General features: G+C 27.7%; 1 protein-coding gene across 1 annotated transcript; it reads left to right on the forward strand.

Annotated features, from left to right (window-relative positions):
• The first annotated feature begins 4,100 nt into the window (after positions 1-4,100).
• Positions 4,101-18,746, forward strand: LOC107436096 (rhomboid-related protein 2). The gene is made up of 8 exons (XM_016047669.3): positions 4,101-4,348; positions 4,426-4,449; positions 7,558-7,725; positions 9,940-10,110; positions 10,958-11,100; positions 12,744-12,856; positions 15,544-15,644; positions 17,826-18,746. Exons 1-8 carry the CDS (start codon positions 4,274-4,276, stop codon positions 18,135-18,137), a joined length of 1,107 nt encoding a protein of 368 aa, XP_015903155.1. The 5' UTR covers positions 4,101-4,273; the 3' UTR covers positions 18,138-18,746.
• The last annotated feature ends 459 nt before the right edge of the window (positions 18,747-19,205 follow it).

The raw sequence follows: 19,205 nt of genomic DNA on the forward strand, positions 1-19,205 counted from the left end.
GCAGCATAGTTGCTTGCGGAGGAAATTTACGCATTTCTATCTCAAAAATTAAGATTAGCGGAGCCCGGCTGGGACTTCGGAAAAATCAGCGGTGAAAAAATGCATCGAAAATATTGAATATCTCATTCGCATGGACAGTTGAAAATTTATAAAGTCAAATTTTTCTGCAACTCATGGTAATTAATAATTCATCGAGTATCTTCAACAAAAGGCAAATTCTTTAATCGTCAAACTTTTCATTTGTTTAAATGATACCTACATCCAGTGGTACTTTCCGTTCGTGTACTACCTTCCGTTTGTGTATGCTGCATTTTATGTCTAACGTTCTGAAGGCGAAGGATGCAACTAGAGAGTTGAGCTTCAATATTTCACCACCCTTGGACTCCCCACTGCTTTGGATTTAATCGTCGATGAAGTGTTATTACACTCCGGAATGGTTTACGATGGTCTACTTAGATGTTCGACATTCCCATGCCTCCTACTCAGAACTCAAAGAAAAATAAGCTTCAATTTCTCCTTCGCTCTGCGTGAATTTATGAATCATTTTCACGAAAAGAAAAAAAAATGTATAATTCTTTCCTATTAACTTTAAATTGATGTTGTGGCTTTCAAGATATGTTTTGGATTAATTCGAACTTTATCCAGCTTTGTATCCTTTAAATATTTTTTTTTGAAAACATTTATTTCTTTGATTTTTAATGATTAATTAGATTATGATTATAAATTTTTTTCTCATACTTGATGTTTTAATTGAAACTATTATTTTTTATACACTGATCGTATTTACTGTTGAAAATTTTTTTCTCCTGAGAAATGTTTATTTTTAGTGAATTGGTTTTGATTGGCATAAAAAATGTTCGAGAAATTATTTTCATACATATTGTTTTATGTGTTACAGTTTTTAATATTTATTGATTAGTTGAATTTATATTTTTGTTTTACTATAGGGTTTAGGGTGACGATAAAAATGCCATTAAAATATTCTTATTTTGAGTGCAATTGCGGTGTGGTAGAAATTAGAAATTAAATCAAGAAATGATATAACTAATACAAATAGTTTAGAAAATGAATAAAATATTTGTTTACATTTGTTTAATACATTTTAAATAAAAAGGTGTTGGATTTTGTTATTACGTTTTTCAATTTTCTTTTTGGACTCACTAATAATACATTTTTGTCTTAATACATTTTTTACTAAATATATATATATAAATTTTTATATATATATATATATATTTCATAATTTTTCCCTCTTTTATACTGGTAGAACAAAGTATGTAAGCAAGGTGTTATTTTAATTGTAATTTCTCTTCCATGTCCCTCCTTTGCCATTCATGGAGAAATGTTTTCGGTTTTATTGTTCGGTTTTTTTCGGTCGTTTGTCGGCTTCGGGAAAAAAAATTTGCACTGCAAGGCAGTGACGAAATTGAATTTAATTAATCTAGTTACAGTTAATTAAAATATATGAAAGCTAAATTTAAGAAAGCAAAATTTAATAAAGTTAAGTTTTGAATAAAGTAAAATTAAAATTTTGAAAATTAAATTTAAGTTAAATAAAATGAAGTTGATTAATATAATAAAGTCCAATTTTTCTATTACAAGAATTTACATTCCTTGTTATCGAAAAATTTGTTTGCTAGCCCTTCGTTAAAGTCTTATGAACTTTAAGATGGGCAGGAAAATATTCTTCAAAACTTAAAAAAATTTAAAATTTTGAAGAATTAAAATTTCCTTAAAAAATTTAAATTGTTGTGTGTAATGTGTATTTGGTTGAATATTTATTAAAATGATTTTAAGACTCCTGTTTTAATCCTCCACATGCTGGTATCAAACTTAATGTTATCTTAATGTTCTAACTGTTAGGTAAGTTTTTTTTGAAAGTTTTTTTTCATAACCATCGCTGAACAGCCGACCAAATTTAGGTTTAGAAATGTTGATGTTCAATTCCGTAACCTTGCTATTTTGAACCCAATTCAGAAGACAAGAGAACTTCTCGATAAAGTATTGAGAGAAATTTTACATTTGTGGAGGACTTCTTGATGAAACTAACCCTCATTTGCGTACATGGAGAGGAGAAACACGAAAACCTCCCATGGTTAACCTGACAGCAAAGGTGTCTCTAAGCCATGATCCGTCTACCACTGAGGATATTTNTCGCTGTATCGGTTTGCCGATATAGGCGTTAAATCGATATGTCGCGATATATCGATTTATAGCCCAGTCCTAGTCAGCACACGAGATCAGTGCGGAATTCGTATTGTGCTTCTTATTTCCTTTTACTTATTATCTTGTTTCTCAGTCTCTATTAGTTAAACCACTTTACACGTTAGACAGACGGCAGAGGAACCCTTACCCATGATCCATCTACAACTGGGGATATTTTACGTACACAGTCGATGTAGTACAAAAATATCGAGTAGTATACAGTAGTCGATGAGAGGTGGGTGTGGAATTTGCATCGACTAGCCATCAGCTGGGATTCGAACCCGCTTCACCTCATTGGAATTTAGGTATGCTTACTTAAATTGTTTGAATCATTTTAAGTTACGAATTCTCTAAATTTTTTACTTAGCTACAAGCTTTTGGAGGTAAAAAATTGTAGACACCTAAATTTAATTTCAAAAATTAAAATTTAAATTTTATAACTATTTTTATTATAATTTTTCACCACATAAAACTTGCCGTTGCATTTTTTTTAATTATTCTGTATTAATTGCTATTATAAATACATATTTTAAAAATATGAAAATTAATAATTATTACAAAATGAAAAAATATAGCAAATAACACAATTTATAAACGTAACAAATATAAAAACAAAAATTATGACTCATAAACAAAGCTGAATTCAGAGAAAAAATTCAGAAATATAATTTATGAGATCTATAATTTACGAATAAGAAATATAATTTTTTATTATATTATGCAGCCTAACTTTAATTATTAACTGATTTTAAGTACATATTTTAAAAAAGATTAAAAGTAACTATTATTTCAAATTTAAAAATTTAGCATATATAATTATTGTTAATTATAAAAATTAACAAAGCTTAATTATTCATAAATGATGAAGTGACAGCATAACTAATAATATTTATTTATCATGCTTTCACGGTAAAAAAAAAATCCATATTACTTGAAGTTCAGTATGGGGGTTATTACGAAGTTACATGTGAATTTCTAATTGAGATAAAAATACAACTTTTTAAGAGTTTGAAATCGAGTTAAGTCCCTTGTTTTTTGAGTGAAAAGAAAATTTGAAACTTTTTAGCTCTTTTGTGATCAAAATACCTTAAAGGGGAGAAAAAGTAATTTTTAATTGCAATATTTGTTTTTATTATTAGATTACAAATCAGCGAATCAGTTTAAGAAAATTTATCAAACATTATTTGATTTCAAGAGAAATTTAAAATTTATTTTTAAATGAATAATTAATATAAATGAATCTCTTTCATATGACTGCATAGCAAAAATTTTTAGATTTAAATACTTTGATTATTATTAATTCTCAAATTAATCAAATCAAAATAATAAACAATTTAAGAATAATTAATGTTGAATGAAATGATAAAACCATTTTGAAAATAAATAAATCCGTCTTAGAGTTAAAAAGCTATTTTTTTAGTTTCTCTAAGAACGAGAACAAACGTAAAATGAGCCCCCTTTTCTGCGACAGTGGTCAGTCAATTAGATTCCTGTAGAATGTAGAATAGATGATCGCAATGCTCGAATACGCCATCTGAAGAGCTGTTCCAGTTCCATGCCTTTGGCCCTTCTCCCTGCCCTAATTAATAGAAATATTTCTATGATGCTTTCTTTTAGAACTATGTTTAATGCAGTTTTAAGTTCCATATTGTTTTCCAATTAAAAAGATTTTAATCTATATGAAAATCGAGACAGGAACTAACGTACTTCCTTCTTCTATGACCCTCTATACGCTAATAATGAAGGCTTGTGAAGTGTTGCCATAGGAAGAGAGTTCTGCTTTACGCCACCTGTAGCCCATTTTGATCGCCAATTTCTCAGATGTAGAAACTGAATCAAATCATGCATCCTTTTCTCATTTAACTGTAACCTTTGCTGTTAATGTTGTCAAATATGTCACCATGTCAACAAATAAAAATGACCTGAGGAAGTGAGTCATGCCTGATTATTTCTTTGGGTCATATCTAATTTAGACGATACATAACAATATCTCGTATCTATTTTAAAAGGTTAGAGAACACATTTGAACCTAATCACAATCAATTATTGACATTTAATTCTAGTCAAAATGTCAGAAAGAAGAGTACAGAAAATGTATTCTCGTGGTTCTAGTTTAGAGTGGGATTCTGTTGAAATGGATAGGGTATGTTAATTTATTTTTTTCTATTTTAATTTTGTTTTTCAAACTTTAAAATATATTGATTGCGTTTTCTTTTTCAGTACTGGAAGCCTGTGTTTGATAAAGTAAGTAAAACGTTTCATTTTGAAATTTCGTGTGACTAAAATGTTCTCTTAATTGTCTTGTTTCTATATGCATTATACGTTTAAACTAAGTGACTGTGAGAAATTGCTTGCTGTAAAATCTTCTATTTCTTGACGAAAAATGCTATTATGCATAATATAAGTACTTAAAACGTAACATAAATAATCGGTTTCTACTCGTTGAATTTTGTTTTTATTATGTTAATATTCTTGCAGTTTCTAGAACTGAGTTGTTTTTATTTTAGATGATACCTTTTAAATTTTAAATGTAAAAGTTTTATAAATAGAAGTAACTAATTTTTTTTAATGATAAACTGTTATTTATGATACTGTTATAAAATATTTTTAGAGTATGTTTTGAAGTTTTCTTAATAGAACATTCCCTTTACATTCAAGAAATGATTTTCAGTAATGTAATACAGGGATGTTCAGTAATATAATACTTTTAATGTAATTCATGAATGCCCAACCATTTTTAGGTAGTTGGCCACAAAATAAAACAGTGTCTGGGAGCAAACACTAACATAGCATTCTAATTATAATCTGCAAGTAGTATTAAGGCTCTGTTTGAAACAGTGGTCTGAACTAGCGCACTATAAGTAGTAGTCGCTGCCTTTTTTCATAGTTTGTACGTAGTGTGCTACTTTTTAAAAAAAGTAGCATAGTGAGTAGTGCTATACAAAAAAATAGTAATTTGTAATGATTCCTGGCAACTACTTTTAATGTTAGTTTAATAGGGGAACACAACTCTTATTGCAACTAATTTTGCGAATTTGATGGGTGTCAACCTTCGCGTGTCCATTAATGAAAATGACCCTGTGACCGCAGTTGAGTGTTAACAGGAATTACGTATCTAGAATCAAATATAACTAATATTTAAACTAGCCCTATCAAAAGTAGATAATTAATTAATCACTTTTGTAGCACTTACTCATAAAAGTGTACACTCGTGAAACATTGATGTTATTTTAAAGAAAGGGAACATATTTTTGATGTTTTTAATTTCTTAGAGGAAATATAAGAGCATTAAGCAATTAAAAAATTGCAAGTATTTGCTAATTTCGCATTTTTTAACTTAAATATTCGCTGTCGAAAAAGGCATTAAAGGTTAAATGAGCAAATTCATTAAAAAGGTTTTGAAATAGAAATCTGTCTTGAGTAAATATAAATTAATATTTCTTAATAATTCCATTATATTTTATGTAAGCTAATTTTTTATTCAAAGCCGTTTTGAAGTTCTCCCGTAAACTTTGGTTCCTTAGAGTAGTGAAATAGTTACTACATTTCAAAAGCATTTTGTTATTTTTAGATTTAAAATGAAGTAGCTATAGTGAACTACATTTGTAATAAAATAGCTGTAGTAAATTACAAAAATTATGTAGTTTTTCTGACTACTGGTTTGAAAGGTAGTATGAATGAGCTACTGATATATAATTCTTCTGTTCCTGGGAAAATAATTAAAATAATAAAATAAATTTAAGCAAATATACTTATTAGATTACAAGTCAAATTATGTTAGATTTATAAAAATATTAAAAAAAAGATATTGCTTTTGTCTTAAAATTTAACTATTATTTAGAATATAAACTTTGTTACTAATGCGGTAAAATATATATGTGATGATTGTTGTTGGAAATTTGAAATTATATATATATATTTTTTACTCACCTTATCATCTTTGATTTTTTTCTTTCTTAGTTTATTTGCTCACAAACTTAAGTAATTACATTTCATTGCAAATACTGAACCCATTGATATGAATTGAACTTTTATAATGAATTAGTTACATTCTGATACTATGATAAAGGTTATGAACTAGATCAGTAATTTTCTGTCACAGAACATTGCTTTAAAAGAAAAAATTAAGCTACTTTTTTTCCCTTTTGTATTCTTATTAATATACAGTAGAGAACCAATTATCCGGAAAGATCGGGACCATTGCTATTCCGGATAACTGATTTTTCCGGTTTTCTGAATCGCTACAAAAAGCCATTTTTTTTTATTGTTAAACCCAACTAAAAAAAAAAAATATTTGGAAATAATCTTAAAAAGAGGAAAAAACGATGAAGTAATACACTAATGATTATTTCCAACATAATGGTAAGGTAAACATCTTTCAAAAAAGAAAAAAAAATCATAAAATCTTATGAAGAAAAACATTTTTTTTTTTTAAAAATAGTGGGAAAATTTATCAAATTTCGTTCTGGTTTTTTGGTTTTCCGGTTTTCTGATTTCCGGATAACAGGTTCTGTACTGTATTAGATAGTTCAGGGACCTGGTTATAGTATTTTGTGGGACACTTTTCGCCCATGAGCCATAGGTTGAGTACTACTGGTGTATTATATAAATATATATATTATGTTTTTATAAGGAGGTAAGATCATTTGAGAAAAAAAATTTATAATTAATGTATACATAAAGACTATTTCTTCAGAATTACTTAAGTTTATAACAAATTAAAAACTTGCTATTGCATTAATTGAAGCAAATTATTTCAAAAAGAGGAAATAAAAGAAATGTTAAACACTTTTAAAAATTGAAAAGCAGTGCAATTATTAGTTTACAGTTTCAAAGTGTTGTATTAATTTTTATTAAAGAATAACAATTTAAATTATAGAATTATTATTTTTTAACTTGAAAACTTTTATGTGTATAAAATACAATTGCAATATTTTTTAGTCATTTTTAGATTTTATAAGATCATAATATATTTATTTTCATTGTGCTGAGTTTATTTAATTTGTAGAGATTTTATATTTTATTAATAACTCAATTTGTGCTTTGTTATAATTTGTTCTTGACTCGTAAATCTGATCAGATATGTATTTTTTCTAAGGGTTGAAACTGTCTATTTTCACTTTAAAATAGCAATTAAATTTTTAAATCAACAAAGTTAGCGTGTTTTACAATCATTTAAAACTGGCATTTATATATATACATTTACAATTATTTAAAACTGACAAAAAAAAAACCTTTTTCACCATCATATTTATTCATAATCTAATTTATTTTTCTTTGCATACCTTAATAATCCTTGTTTAAAATTTTTTACTCACAAATTTTTTCAGTTAATTGAGTTTTATTTTTTAGTATGATTTAGATAAGGATGGGTACATTCCTCTAGTGTATTTTAAAACTGTTTTGAAATCAAGTGATGAGTTCAGAGCTGATTTTCCAGATGAAGTTATTAATGAAGTTTTAGAATGGGCTGATATCAACAGTGATGGTCGTCTAAGCTATGATGAGTTTCTTAGAATGGTGAGTCTTTTATTTTATTTTTAGTTAATAAAATCATAAATGATTAACAATAAGTAAACATCAAAAGTATTTATTGTATAATTCTAACCAAAGGCCTACAATAAAACCTAGTAATCTAAAAATGCAGATAATCTGAGATTATAATTTTTTCTTATGAAATGTGTATAAAAAAAGTGTTCGTGGAAGTATTCTTAAAAAATATAAAACACTAATAAATTTATCAATAATGCAATGTTATAGATTTAATATATTTTATTAGATTTTTCTTAAAATGAACATTTAAATGTGTGCTAAATCTGATCCTAACTTATCTATACGTATTGAGTGTTTTCAAAGGACTTTAATGTATAAGTTAAAAGCTTTTGAAAGCACTGGATATGCAGCATGATAGGATATCAAAAAAGTTATTGTTCAAATATAAGAAAATAAGATGCATAAACTTAGTTAATAAATTGTGAACAAAATTCTGATGAACATTTATCACGATGAATAAGACTCGCATTGTATACTAGCATGTAATGCTGTAATGGGATATTCCATTTTCTTCAAACTATTGTGCAACTAACTAATAGAAATTATAAGTAAAAAATTTTTTTGTGTGCATAATATTCATTATCCTTACTGTCATGCTGAAATATGCATAACATGTTTTGTAACATTTAAGAGCAAAATTATTATCTTTAAAATCATTTTTCGATTAAATAAAATCATTAATATTATATATAATCTTTTTATACCACAACTTTGAATTGAGTGCAGAATAAAATTTATTTTTAGAGATTCTTGCTACATCTGCCTAATAGAATAGCATAGAATTCAAAAACCGTTATATGGCTGCCAAATGTTTTAATTTCAATAATATCCGCTATTATTTCTCACACTTTCTTTTCTGCCAACACATTTGTATGCATAATACTGAGGAAAAGGTTCTTGCGATATTAAATTTAATCGATTAGTAGCCAATACATGCATTCCTTAACTTTTTTTGGCGAAAACTATTTTAACTTATACATTGACGCTTGCATTTTCGATTTCTTGGTGGACAGAGGTCTCCTCTTAGGCTTAGCCCTATAGCCAGTCCGACCTATTTTCTAAATTTATTAATTTATATGTGCCCAAGAATAAAATCTTTTTTACTTTGGAGCTCCATATGATTCCTTATTTCTGAAATAAAATATTTTTGTTATTTATCAAATTTAATTATTCATTAAAGCAGTTCCTATTGATTAATATCTACATGACTCTTGCCCACATCATACTGAAATGAAATATGGACAACTGAAAATACATTAATCTAATTCTTCTTTAACTTATAGCTAATTCATTGAACCTCTTCAACAAATAGTAATTTCTTCAAGCACCAAAACTTTTCCTGGATACTTACATATAGAAATTTTATTTTATGTGTGTTTGTCTAAGCCTATTTATTATAGTAATACAGGGCGTCTATAAAAGAACTCCGGGGTTTTGAGGCAAAATATTTTAATGAAATAAAAAACATACATACATGTTTTATACATGACTGAAAAGCTTACATTTTCAAGTTTTTTTTAACACTTAGTAAAGTTCTGTATGAGCCCCGTTAGTGGCACGGCAGACGTCTAAACGGTATTCTACCTCTTCCCATGTCCTGGCGAGCATGTCTGGGGGGATGGTTGTCACACAATTGACTATTCGTTCCCTCAGATGTTGAACATCATGAATTTTCTCTGCATACACAAGATTCTTGATATGCTCCCGGAAGAAAAAATCCAACGGAATCCAAAAGAAAAAATCCAAATCCATTTCAAGGTCAACGCCCTGCAGCGCCGCCAACAGTTGATACAAACATTCCCAATTGGTATGAGTAAAACTTTTTGAGCTACTCTTTTCAGAGAAATCGACTAAATTTTGTTATCTTTTATAGTTAGTGAGATATGAATTTTTAAAACCCCAGAGTTCTTTTATAGACACCCTGTACTTTAGTGACTGCACTGAGATCACAGACAATTTGAATTCATCAAGATTGTGCGATAGATTGACTCAGTAAATTGCACTACCAGGATTCCACATTAGTGTTCCTATTTATTAATTAAATAAATTATTTTCCAAGTGAAATGTAGTGCTTATTCTGATATTTTGTTTGCATATTCTGATATTTTGTTTAATTGTTTTTTACTCTTTTTGCATTTGAATAGCATTTAACTTGTTTTATAATATGCATAAATATTGTAGATATATGCTCGAGAATTAGGAGAAGCACGTCCAAGATTTCAAAGATTTGTGCGATTTGCTGCCCTAACTGTTGTACCAAGATCTCAACAAGCAATAACTGTTCGACGCTACTTCGAAGAATATAATTGTTATCCTCCACCTATATTTCTTCTCTTAATTAGTTTAGTAGAGGTATTATTGTTGATAAATTTTTCCTATATCATTTTAGTGTTACTACTTTTAAACATTATTTTTAATCACATATAATTTGCATTTAATAATTTTACCATTATTATCCATAAAATGTACTCATTTTTACCATGATACTGTAGGAATAAAATTTTTAATTTATGTTACAAAATAGGTTTTTAATTATAATTTTCAGAGCAATATCAATTGTAGTTCCCTTATCTCATTGAAAGATTAAATTGCCTAATAATTAAAAAATCCATTTTTAGGCTATACATATTATTTCAAGTTTGTTTTATTTTAATTATGATGGCCCTACAAACTTCTTCTATGAGCATGACAGTGCTTTGTGGGTCAAAGCCTTTCCTAGAACTTGTCATTCTACTCTTTTTTTTGTGATTGTTGTTTAGTTAGTAACAAGTTGCTCTAGAAACATAGTATTATTTTTACAATTACTCTACAAGTATAACATAGATTTGAAAATTTTTTTTGTATGTGTGGATTTTGTCAATTTTAGAGCTATCTCAGCTGCACTATTTTGAAATTTAGTAAGACATAAAATATTAGCATAAGGACAAATTCTGCAAAAACTTGGTATGTGTTTAGCATATTTTTAGGATTTTAATTTAGTGTATTAGGTTTTGTTTCTATAGAAAATCCTAATCTAAATCCTTATTATATGATACTGTCAGTTATTTCTAAATGAATGAAACTTGCTATTCAATATTTTGTATTGACAAAGAAGCAAATAATAATTCAAAAAAAATTAGACATTTTAAATTATTATTGCTTTATTAATCTTATTTCTGAGTGACTTTTAAAAATCGTTTAATCATTATCTACCTTTCAGATAGGTGTTTTTATTTACTATTGTGTCCAGTATCAAGAGTTAAGTGCATCACGACCTGTACCTATTGAAAGTCCTCTAATCTATAATCCTTACAGAAGATATGAAGCATGGCGATACCTCACTTACATGCTAATACATGCTGGGTATTATAATTTTTTAAAATTTTGAAGAGTAGTTTAACATTTAAGATTCTTTTTGTTTCATATACATCTGGGAGTCATTTAATTGATCAAAATAAAAAATTGACATGTACTACAAGTTTCTCAACTATTGCACCATTTCAAACTGACATTAAAAAATTTTAGTGTTTCATAACTTTAGCAAGTATGAATGACATACATTTTTTGCTTCTTTATCAGAGTAAAGTGTAAAAGTTAACTAACCATTCCCTGTTGATATACATTGTCTTTTCATTTCACACCAGAGTTAATTGTGAAAAATTAATTTGTTATAGTGAAATCAAATATTTTTCATTTGAATAATCATAAGGAAATATGTTTTTGTAGAGCAGCTCTTTAGATATGAACTTTCATCTGAAAATAAATTGTTATTTTTAATATTTTTAGACTTTAATCAGGTCTTTTTAAAGTACTTAAAAATAGTACTTTTTAAAGTTTTTTTTCGAAGAACAAAAGCTTTATTTACTAAAGCTTATTTAAAATTGACCATAAAAGCAGGTAAAAGTATCATTTTTAATCAAAAAAGAATGAAAATGAATTTTAAAAAACTCTTATTCTTTCTTTTTTATATAAAGTTTCAATCATTAGATTTTATAGTTTTCCTGTTTTGTTTTTCTTTGATGAACATTAAAAAACAAATAAAAATTCAAGTATGTTCAGCATTTTAAAAATATTGTTTTGAGTAATCAAGGATATTTTTTATCTAATTTTTTTATTTTTTTAAATGAAGCTTTTATGCTTTTCTTTTTAGTTATTTATTAAATTGTAAAATAGGTTTAGTTAAGTAAAAAAAGTATCTACATCGCTCTATTAACAATTTGGTGTATTTTCTCACAAAATTTGTCTTTGAACTGTCAGGAATACAAATAAAATATTGAAAAATAATAAATAGTTATTAAAAATTATTTTTTCCATTGAATTTTCTGATTCAGCAAGTTTTATAATAGTGTGCAAAAATTTTTTGTTTTGCTTGAAAGGTTTTGAGGTAGGATTTGCTTAAAAGGTTGACGAAATATGCTAAAAGGCAAAATAATATAAGATGCCCAAATTTTCAACCGCTCTAAGCCACAATATCAACAAAGTGCTGGGACCATATTTCCCAGTTTGCAGCCAGTTTGAGGGTCAGGGATCCAAATCCTGGCTCCCAAAATAATTAGGAAATGGTATGTTTATTCAGAAAAGGCTCTGTTTTGTGTTTCATTTCCTAATATAAAATATTGTCTACACTAATTAATTAGCTATCGGTGGACCTTTGAATCATTAAAATTAAGACTTAGTACATTAAAATTGGATCATTAGATCAAAAGTTATTCTGGGTGTTCTATTTTCTTTCTTTTGCAGACTCTATAATACCACAAAACAGGAATTTTGTTTGAAATTTCGCTGTAAATGGCTTGCTGAAGTTATTAAAACTGATAACAATTCTGAATTTTATGTATAATGCTATTTATTATAAAGATTTTCAATCATAGTTACTGTAATGTTTGTCTTAAAGATTGCTATTCATTAATTGATATTGTTTATAAATAAGTATTTATTTTTATTTGAACATATTTAGTTTATTAATTTTTTTATTTGATTAAAATATTGTGTATTTTTATTTTCAGTGGAGTGCACATCTTTTTTAATCTTCTGATACAGTTAATTTTGGGTATTCCACTTGAAATGGTACACAAAGGATGGCGAGTTATGCTAGTGTACGTTGGCGGAGTGATTGCTGGTAATGGAGTTTTTCTTATTGATTTACTTAAAAAATTTAGTTTTGCATGGTACATAGCATTTTTAAAAAGTGCTTAAAGGTGCTTATTTTTGATTTTCGCTTTTTAAAAACCCTTTAAGGTGATTTTTTTATTGAGTGTTTTTAAAAAGTGCTTAATTTTCAGTTTTCTAAAATGAGATTTTTTTTTCTTTACCATGTCGATTTTCATCACGTATTATGCAAAAGCGTGGTTTTCACATTGTTCTTCTATTTGACGTTTTTATAATTCATTCAAACACAATGAATTTTGGCGTACAGTTGGTCCCTAGTGTATGAAAGCTCCAATCATTTTACATCTTTGATGAAATAGTTGCGGGTCTGCATGTACTGAGCTGAGCTCGGTAAGATTCTTGCACTCTCATGTACAACTCTGCTGCATTTTGCAAGATATTCTCAAATTCAGGCTTCATTTTCCACTCTCTCAAATCGAACCGAAAAATCTCTCAACCTTTTTATGGTGATTAATATAATCAAGAAAATAGTTTTTTTCGTCAGAAACTAGTTATTTTAGTCTTTGAAAATTATTTTGCATTTTATAATGTATTTGGTGCTTAAAATATTTTTTAGTGCTTAAAAAGTACTTAAAAGGTGCTTATTTTTTGTTGAAAGATTTGGCTCTCCACCCTGATTTTATTAATCAACTTCTTTGTGTTGTATTTTATCTCTTCTTATGTTCTGTTTGCATAGATTTTATATTTGAAATATTCCTTTTTTTTAAAACCTTTTTTGTGTTAATTACTAAAATGCTTTCTTTTTTCAAAAAACTAAACTCAGCGGCACGACAGCCCATAAAGGGCCAAGGCCGACTGTGCCCATCTCAGTTTTCTTGACCTTGGGCTCTTGGGTACAGGAGCAGATGCTCCGGTCAGGTGGTCAGCCGAAGGCGGAACCCCCAGTGTTTAGTTCCCAAGTATGCTTGGTACTAATTTATCGACCCACTGAAGGGATGAAAGGCTGAGTCAGCCTTGCCCGGCCCGAGGATCGAACCAAGAGCCTGTGGCACGACAGCGCAAAGCGCTACCGCTCAGCCTCCGGGCGTCTTTCTTTTTTCAACAATTACTTTTAAAACAGTTACAGATCCATAAATTTTCATATCTTTAATGAAGTAAGTATCGTGAATATGAAATGCACCTGTCAATTTCGAAACTGCACATTTAATTTGAAGCTATGAAAAATATCTTATTTTGAAAGATGATTTAACTCCTACTATTATTAATGCCTTATATTAATGAAAATTAATATATAAGGTAATAATAAAAACAAATTCGAAAATTACTTGAAATATGTTACAAATATTAATAAAAAAAATCATTCTATTTTGGCCTAATATAAGGTTAATTTACTATGTCTTAATGAATTGAATCTTTTCATTTTTAAAGATAAAACAAGTAAATTAATTCATATTATTTACCTTAAACAGGGTGCGTAGCGTTTGTGATAAGTACTTAAAAGTGCTTTTTTGTGGATTTCGTTTTTAAAAGCTTTTAAAGGTGCTTTTTTCAGCTGGCGTTTTTAAAAAGTGCTTTTTTTCCGAACAAATTTTTTTCTTCCCTTCAGTGATACCTGGTGGATCCCATGCATTTCACAAAAAATGGGGAGTTTGCTATGTAATCATTGAGACGGACTTCATGTCGTACCCACGTTATGACTTGCGAATGCGCGCACACTTGAAACCGAATCCTGAGTGCTCCAATTCGGATAGAGAGTATCAGATCCTTATGAAATGTTTTTCTTTTTAATTTATTTTAATTTTGTTCTTGTTTATTTTATTTTACTTCTAACACTTTTTTTGACGTAGGGGGTAAGGGTACTTTTGTTCTGAGTTCAGGGTCAAGTTGAATTCACTCGGTGATGTGGGAAAGTACTGATTGTTTCGATTTACGCCTGTTTCTTTTTGGTTTTTTTTTAACCCTAAAACTGTTTATAAAAAGTTTTTGTTTTTCAATAATATCATTGATTAAATATGAATTTTTTGAGTGATTGAAAACTTTTGTAAAGTGCTTGAAAAGTTTTTAAAAAGTGCTTATTTTTGATTCAAAGATTTGGCTACGCACCCTGTTAAAGACTAATTTAAAAATACTGAATACTTATGTAGTTCATTGCATATAATTCATTGTTTTGCACACACTGAACCTGGAGAAGTTAATCATCATCTTTTTTATTTGTTAAGTGTTTCTAGGTGTAAATTATTTTTCTTTATATTTCAAAAATTTGTTACTACAAGGAAGTTTATAATTTTTTCCCTTCAAAATTTGCCTATTTTTTATTTCGTAATTATGTACCTTTTATTTATTTTCCATGTATATTATGTTACGAATCTTTTGGAGCTTCATCGTTTTTTAAAAGTTATTATATATTAGAAGTCATTGCATTAAGTTTAGAAATTACTTACTACAATTTTAGTAAAAGTGGCTTTAAAAAAATTCACAATTTGTCTAACTCACAGTGTACAGTAAAGTTGCTTTAATTTTACTGTGATCTAACTTTGATTAAAAAAATTTTTAAAAAAAGTGTATGAAAAAAAGTGAATATTTATACAAATGTCAAACTTTTTTTTACTGTAGAGAGTTAAAGTAAAAATTAATATCACTTTTTTTGCTATTTAAAATAGTCTGTGTGTGTTTTAATCAAAATTTTATTTGTGTTAGGATCTTTAGGAAGTTCTCTTGTTGATCCTGGGACTTATTTAGCTGGTGCATCTGGTGGTGTCTATGCTTTAATATCTGCTCATTTAGCTAATGTTATCATTGTAAGTAACTTTATTTTTGATGAAATTTTTCAAAATTTATATCTGAATAGTTAAAATAGTTTTGAAAATAACACTTCATATTTATAGCACTTTATATTAATCAAAATGTAAAAATTTTTGATTTATTACAAACTCTTGTGGAAAGTTCATGATTTCTGATTTTTCCTCCAAAAGTTTGTTTCCTACAGACTTGGCTCCACGTTCTGATGAACGTTATTACACGTAACTGCAATTTCTCAGATGATATATGTCTAGATTTATGGGATCCTATTTGTAAAGAAAACAAGTAATTTCCATAGATGACATACAAATTGGCTTCTTTTAATTTTTTATGCAACATCTTAGTGCAAATTCTTCAAGGAAGAGATTTCCCCAGTCAGGGTCTTGAGGTTTGGTCATTTGAGCTGTAGTTTTACTAGCAGTTGCATCATTAAAAAGGCAGGCAAAATTGGTACATTCCTATTTTTTAGAAATTCTGAAAGAGAATTGATTGCAAGAAAATATTTAACGTAATCGGATGTCTCCCAAAGGGAAAATGTATCCATCTTGATTTGTTTTAACATATAACACCATACAGGCTACAGGGATTTTTTGTGATTTACTTACTAAGTATATTTCAATGAACTATTATCCCTTAACTTCAGAAAATAATTTTTTAATTAAAATTTTGGTTTTTTATAGTTTTTTGTGAAAAAACGATTTCTACTTTCTAAATCTATTTTAACTAAACTAAACTCAGTGGCGCGACAGCTCATAGAGGCCTACTGTGCCCATCTCATTTTTCTTGACCTTGGACTCTGGAGCACAGGAGCAGATGTTCTGGCCAGGTGGTCAGCCAAACGCAAAACTCCCAGTGTTTAGTTCCTAAGCATGCTTGGTACTCATTTATCAACCTACTGAAGAGATGAAAGACTGAGTGAACCTTGCCCGACCCGAGGATCGAGCCCAGGACCTGTGGCACGGGAGCGTAAAGCGCTACCACTCAGCCACCAGGCTCAGATCTATTTTAAGCTATGACTTAATATAGAAGGACTTGTATGAGACATTCTAAATTACATATATATTTAAATATAAAAAGATAATACTGTGAAATTTCACATAGATTTTTATTCTTTTGATATTTATTTTTAAAATAAATTATGTCATACTAACTGTTTAATTTTTACGCATAGATGTATTCAACAAAACTTTAAATTTGAAAAGGAAAAAAAAAAAAAAAAAAAACTGAAAAAGGCAAAACTGTTAATTTTTTGCTAGTTACTTGAAATTTTTGTTGGCTGCTAATATTTTTCAAATTCTTAGAGCCCTGATCATCACAATATTTTTAATAAACATTGTTTGTGTTTATTTACTTATATATATTTTCAAAACTAAAATATAATTGTTTAAAATTCATACAAAATCTTAAAGTAATTTTAAAGTAGATTAAATTTCTTTGCTATCTATATAATTTATTGAAATACAGCAAAAAAATATTACTAATTTTGTAGAATCCAAATCATTCAGTTTTTAATTGAGAAAATGTTACTTGTAGTGACATGATTGGTGATAACAAGGATGATTAATATCTGACTGGGGTTACGTTTTTTCCAAAGAGATAAATATGCGCTTAAAAGAGCTAAAATACTTTTTAAAAAATTTATTTCCTACTATTAGGCATATATGATAAAGCAGTAAAATCATTACATTATCAAAAACTCTATTGTTAATGACCTTATATTTGCAAATCATTAATCTTAAGCTTTTTTCTCATTTAACTATATATTTATCTCTTAAAAATGACATAACCTCGATCAGATTTTAATCATCTCCGTTTTTACCATTCCTGTATTTTATCCTACCCATGGAGGTGTACCATTGTAACACCAAAACGCATCTAGAGTTTTAATAAAATTTTACCATTTGTGATTTTAAATGTTGTTTTTATGGAAATTTGATTTCATCGCAAAGAATTACTCTTGTAATTTCGTATTACTTAAGCTTTTTTTAAATTTTTATTTTAAGAAATTAAATATTTAAGCATTTTATGTTGTGATTACCATAATTTAATTCGAGTTACAATTGACAGCAAAAAAAAAAATTACGTTTATTGTTTACTGACTTTGATCTGTATATTTGATCCATGGATGAATGAAATGTTTCAATGATAAAAAAAATTACCATTTGTTTTGTTCATTTCAGAATTTCAAAGAAATGACCTTTGGCTGGATTCGGCTTATTGGATTACTGATTTTTGGTGGAACTGACATTGGTGTTGCCCTTTACTCAAGGTATGTAGAGAATGAGAAGAACAGAACAAGTTATGCTGCCCATTTTGCTGGAGCTCTTGCTGGATTAATGATTGGACTTGTCTGTTTAAGAAATCTGAGAGTACACAAGTGGGAAAAAATATTAGGTTGGGTTTTATTTGCAGTCTTCGTTCTTCTTATGCTTTTTGCTATTTTATGGAATATTTTTGCTACATCCTTTTATCCCGTTCAAAAGTATAATTAATCGTTTTATTATTAACCACATAATAATAAAATTTTTATTTGGTCAGCCCCCGAAATTTATTTTTTTTAAATCAGTTTAAAATAATAGTATTATATATTCTAATTTATGAGTTATGTTTTTATGTTAAGTACTTAATATGTTATGTGTCACAATTTGTTCTTAGTTTTGATTTATGTCAAATTTTGTGTGAAGAATACTTAAAAATGAATTACAGATTTATGTATTACTAACTTTTTATGCTCAATTTTAACTGTGCATCTAAGATGAATTACACAGTATTATATTTTGCACCAAATATTGAGTATTTTTTATCTTTGTACTGTTATTATAATGTGAAACATGTTACAATTTGAGGAATGTTTTTATCAACCTATTATTATTATTATTATCTTTAATCTTTTCTGGTATTCTCTCCGGTGATTGTTTTTGTGCTATTTATATTCTAATAAGATATTTTGTGTTTTTTTTTTCACAAAATGTATGAAAATACTACAATTTTACAAAGTTATTGCACCTGTTTTTCACAAAAATGTGTAACATTCACCCGCATTTTAAAATAGCACTTGTAGTTGAAACTAAGTATAAAATACTAATAAACTATTGTTTTTATATTTGGCTATTTATTTTAATTGTTTTTATGTAGTATAACTACTTCATGCGAATTGTTTTCAATTTAATTTCCATATTTTATTATGGGCGTTTCAGTACTTAAAATGTGAAGCAGTTGTATAGTAAAAAATTAAATTTTTTTAATATAAAGATTAGTTTTTTTTAAAGCTCTTGGAATTATTTTACATCTTTTATTCAGTGAAAATCTGTTGATTTATATTCTAATTTCTTCTTTTCTTTATCAATGTTGTCATAATGTTTAAACCAATGTTTCCCATCAGTTTTTATAGCAAAACCAACAGATTCTACATGCAATTTTTTCTATAAAAGAAAATAAACTCATTTATTCTAATAAAAATTTAATTTATCAAATCATAATAAATCATTTTTGTTGATAGCAAAGTATTTTAATTACTATGAATCTGGAGCAAAGTATTTTAATTACTACGAATCAGGAAA

The sequence above is a fragment of the Parasteatoda tepidariorum genome, chromosome 2 (genome assembly GCF_043381705.1).
Source record: "Parasteatoda tepidariorum isolate YZ-2023 chromosome 2, CAS_Ptep_4.0, whole genome shotgun sequence".
Classification (NCBI taxonomy): Eukaryota; Metazoa; Arthropoda; class Arachnida; order Araneae; family Theridiidae; genus Parasteatoda; species Parasteatoda tepidariorum.

What these genes read in the sequence shown, in the direction of transcription:
- LOC107436096 (XM_016047669.3), top strand. Translation starts at nt 4,274, where the DNA reads ATGTCAGAAAGAAGAGTACAGAAAATGTATTCTCGTGGTTCTAGTTTA. An exon ending in TACATGCTAATACATGCTGG is followed by an intron (nt 11,101 to 12,743) that starts GTATTATAATTT and finishes TTTTATTTTCAG; the next exon opens with TGGAGTGCACATCTTTTTTA. An exon ending in ATTTAGCTAATGTTATCATT is followed by an intron (nt 15,645 to 17,825) that starts GTAAGTAACTTT and finishes TGTTCATTTCAG; the next exon opens with AATTTCAAAGAAATGACCTT.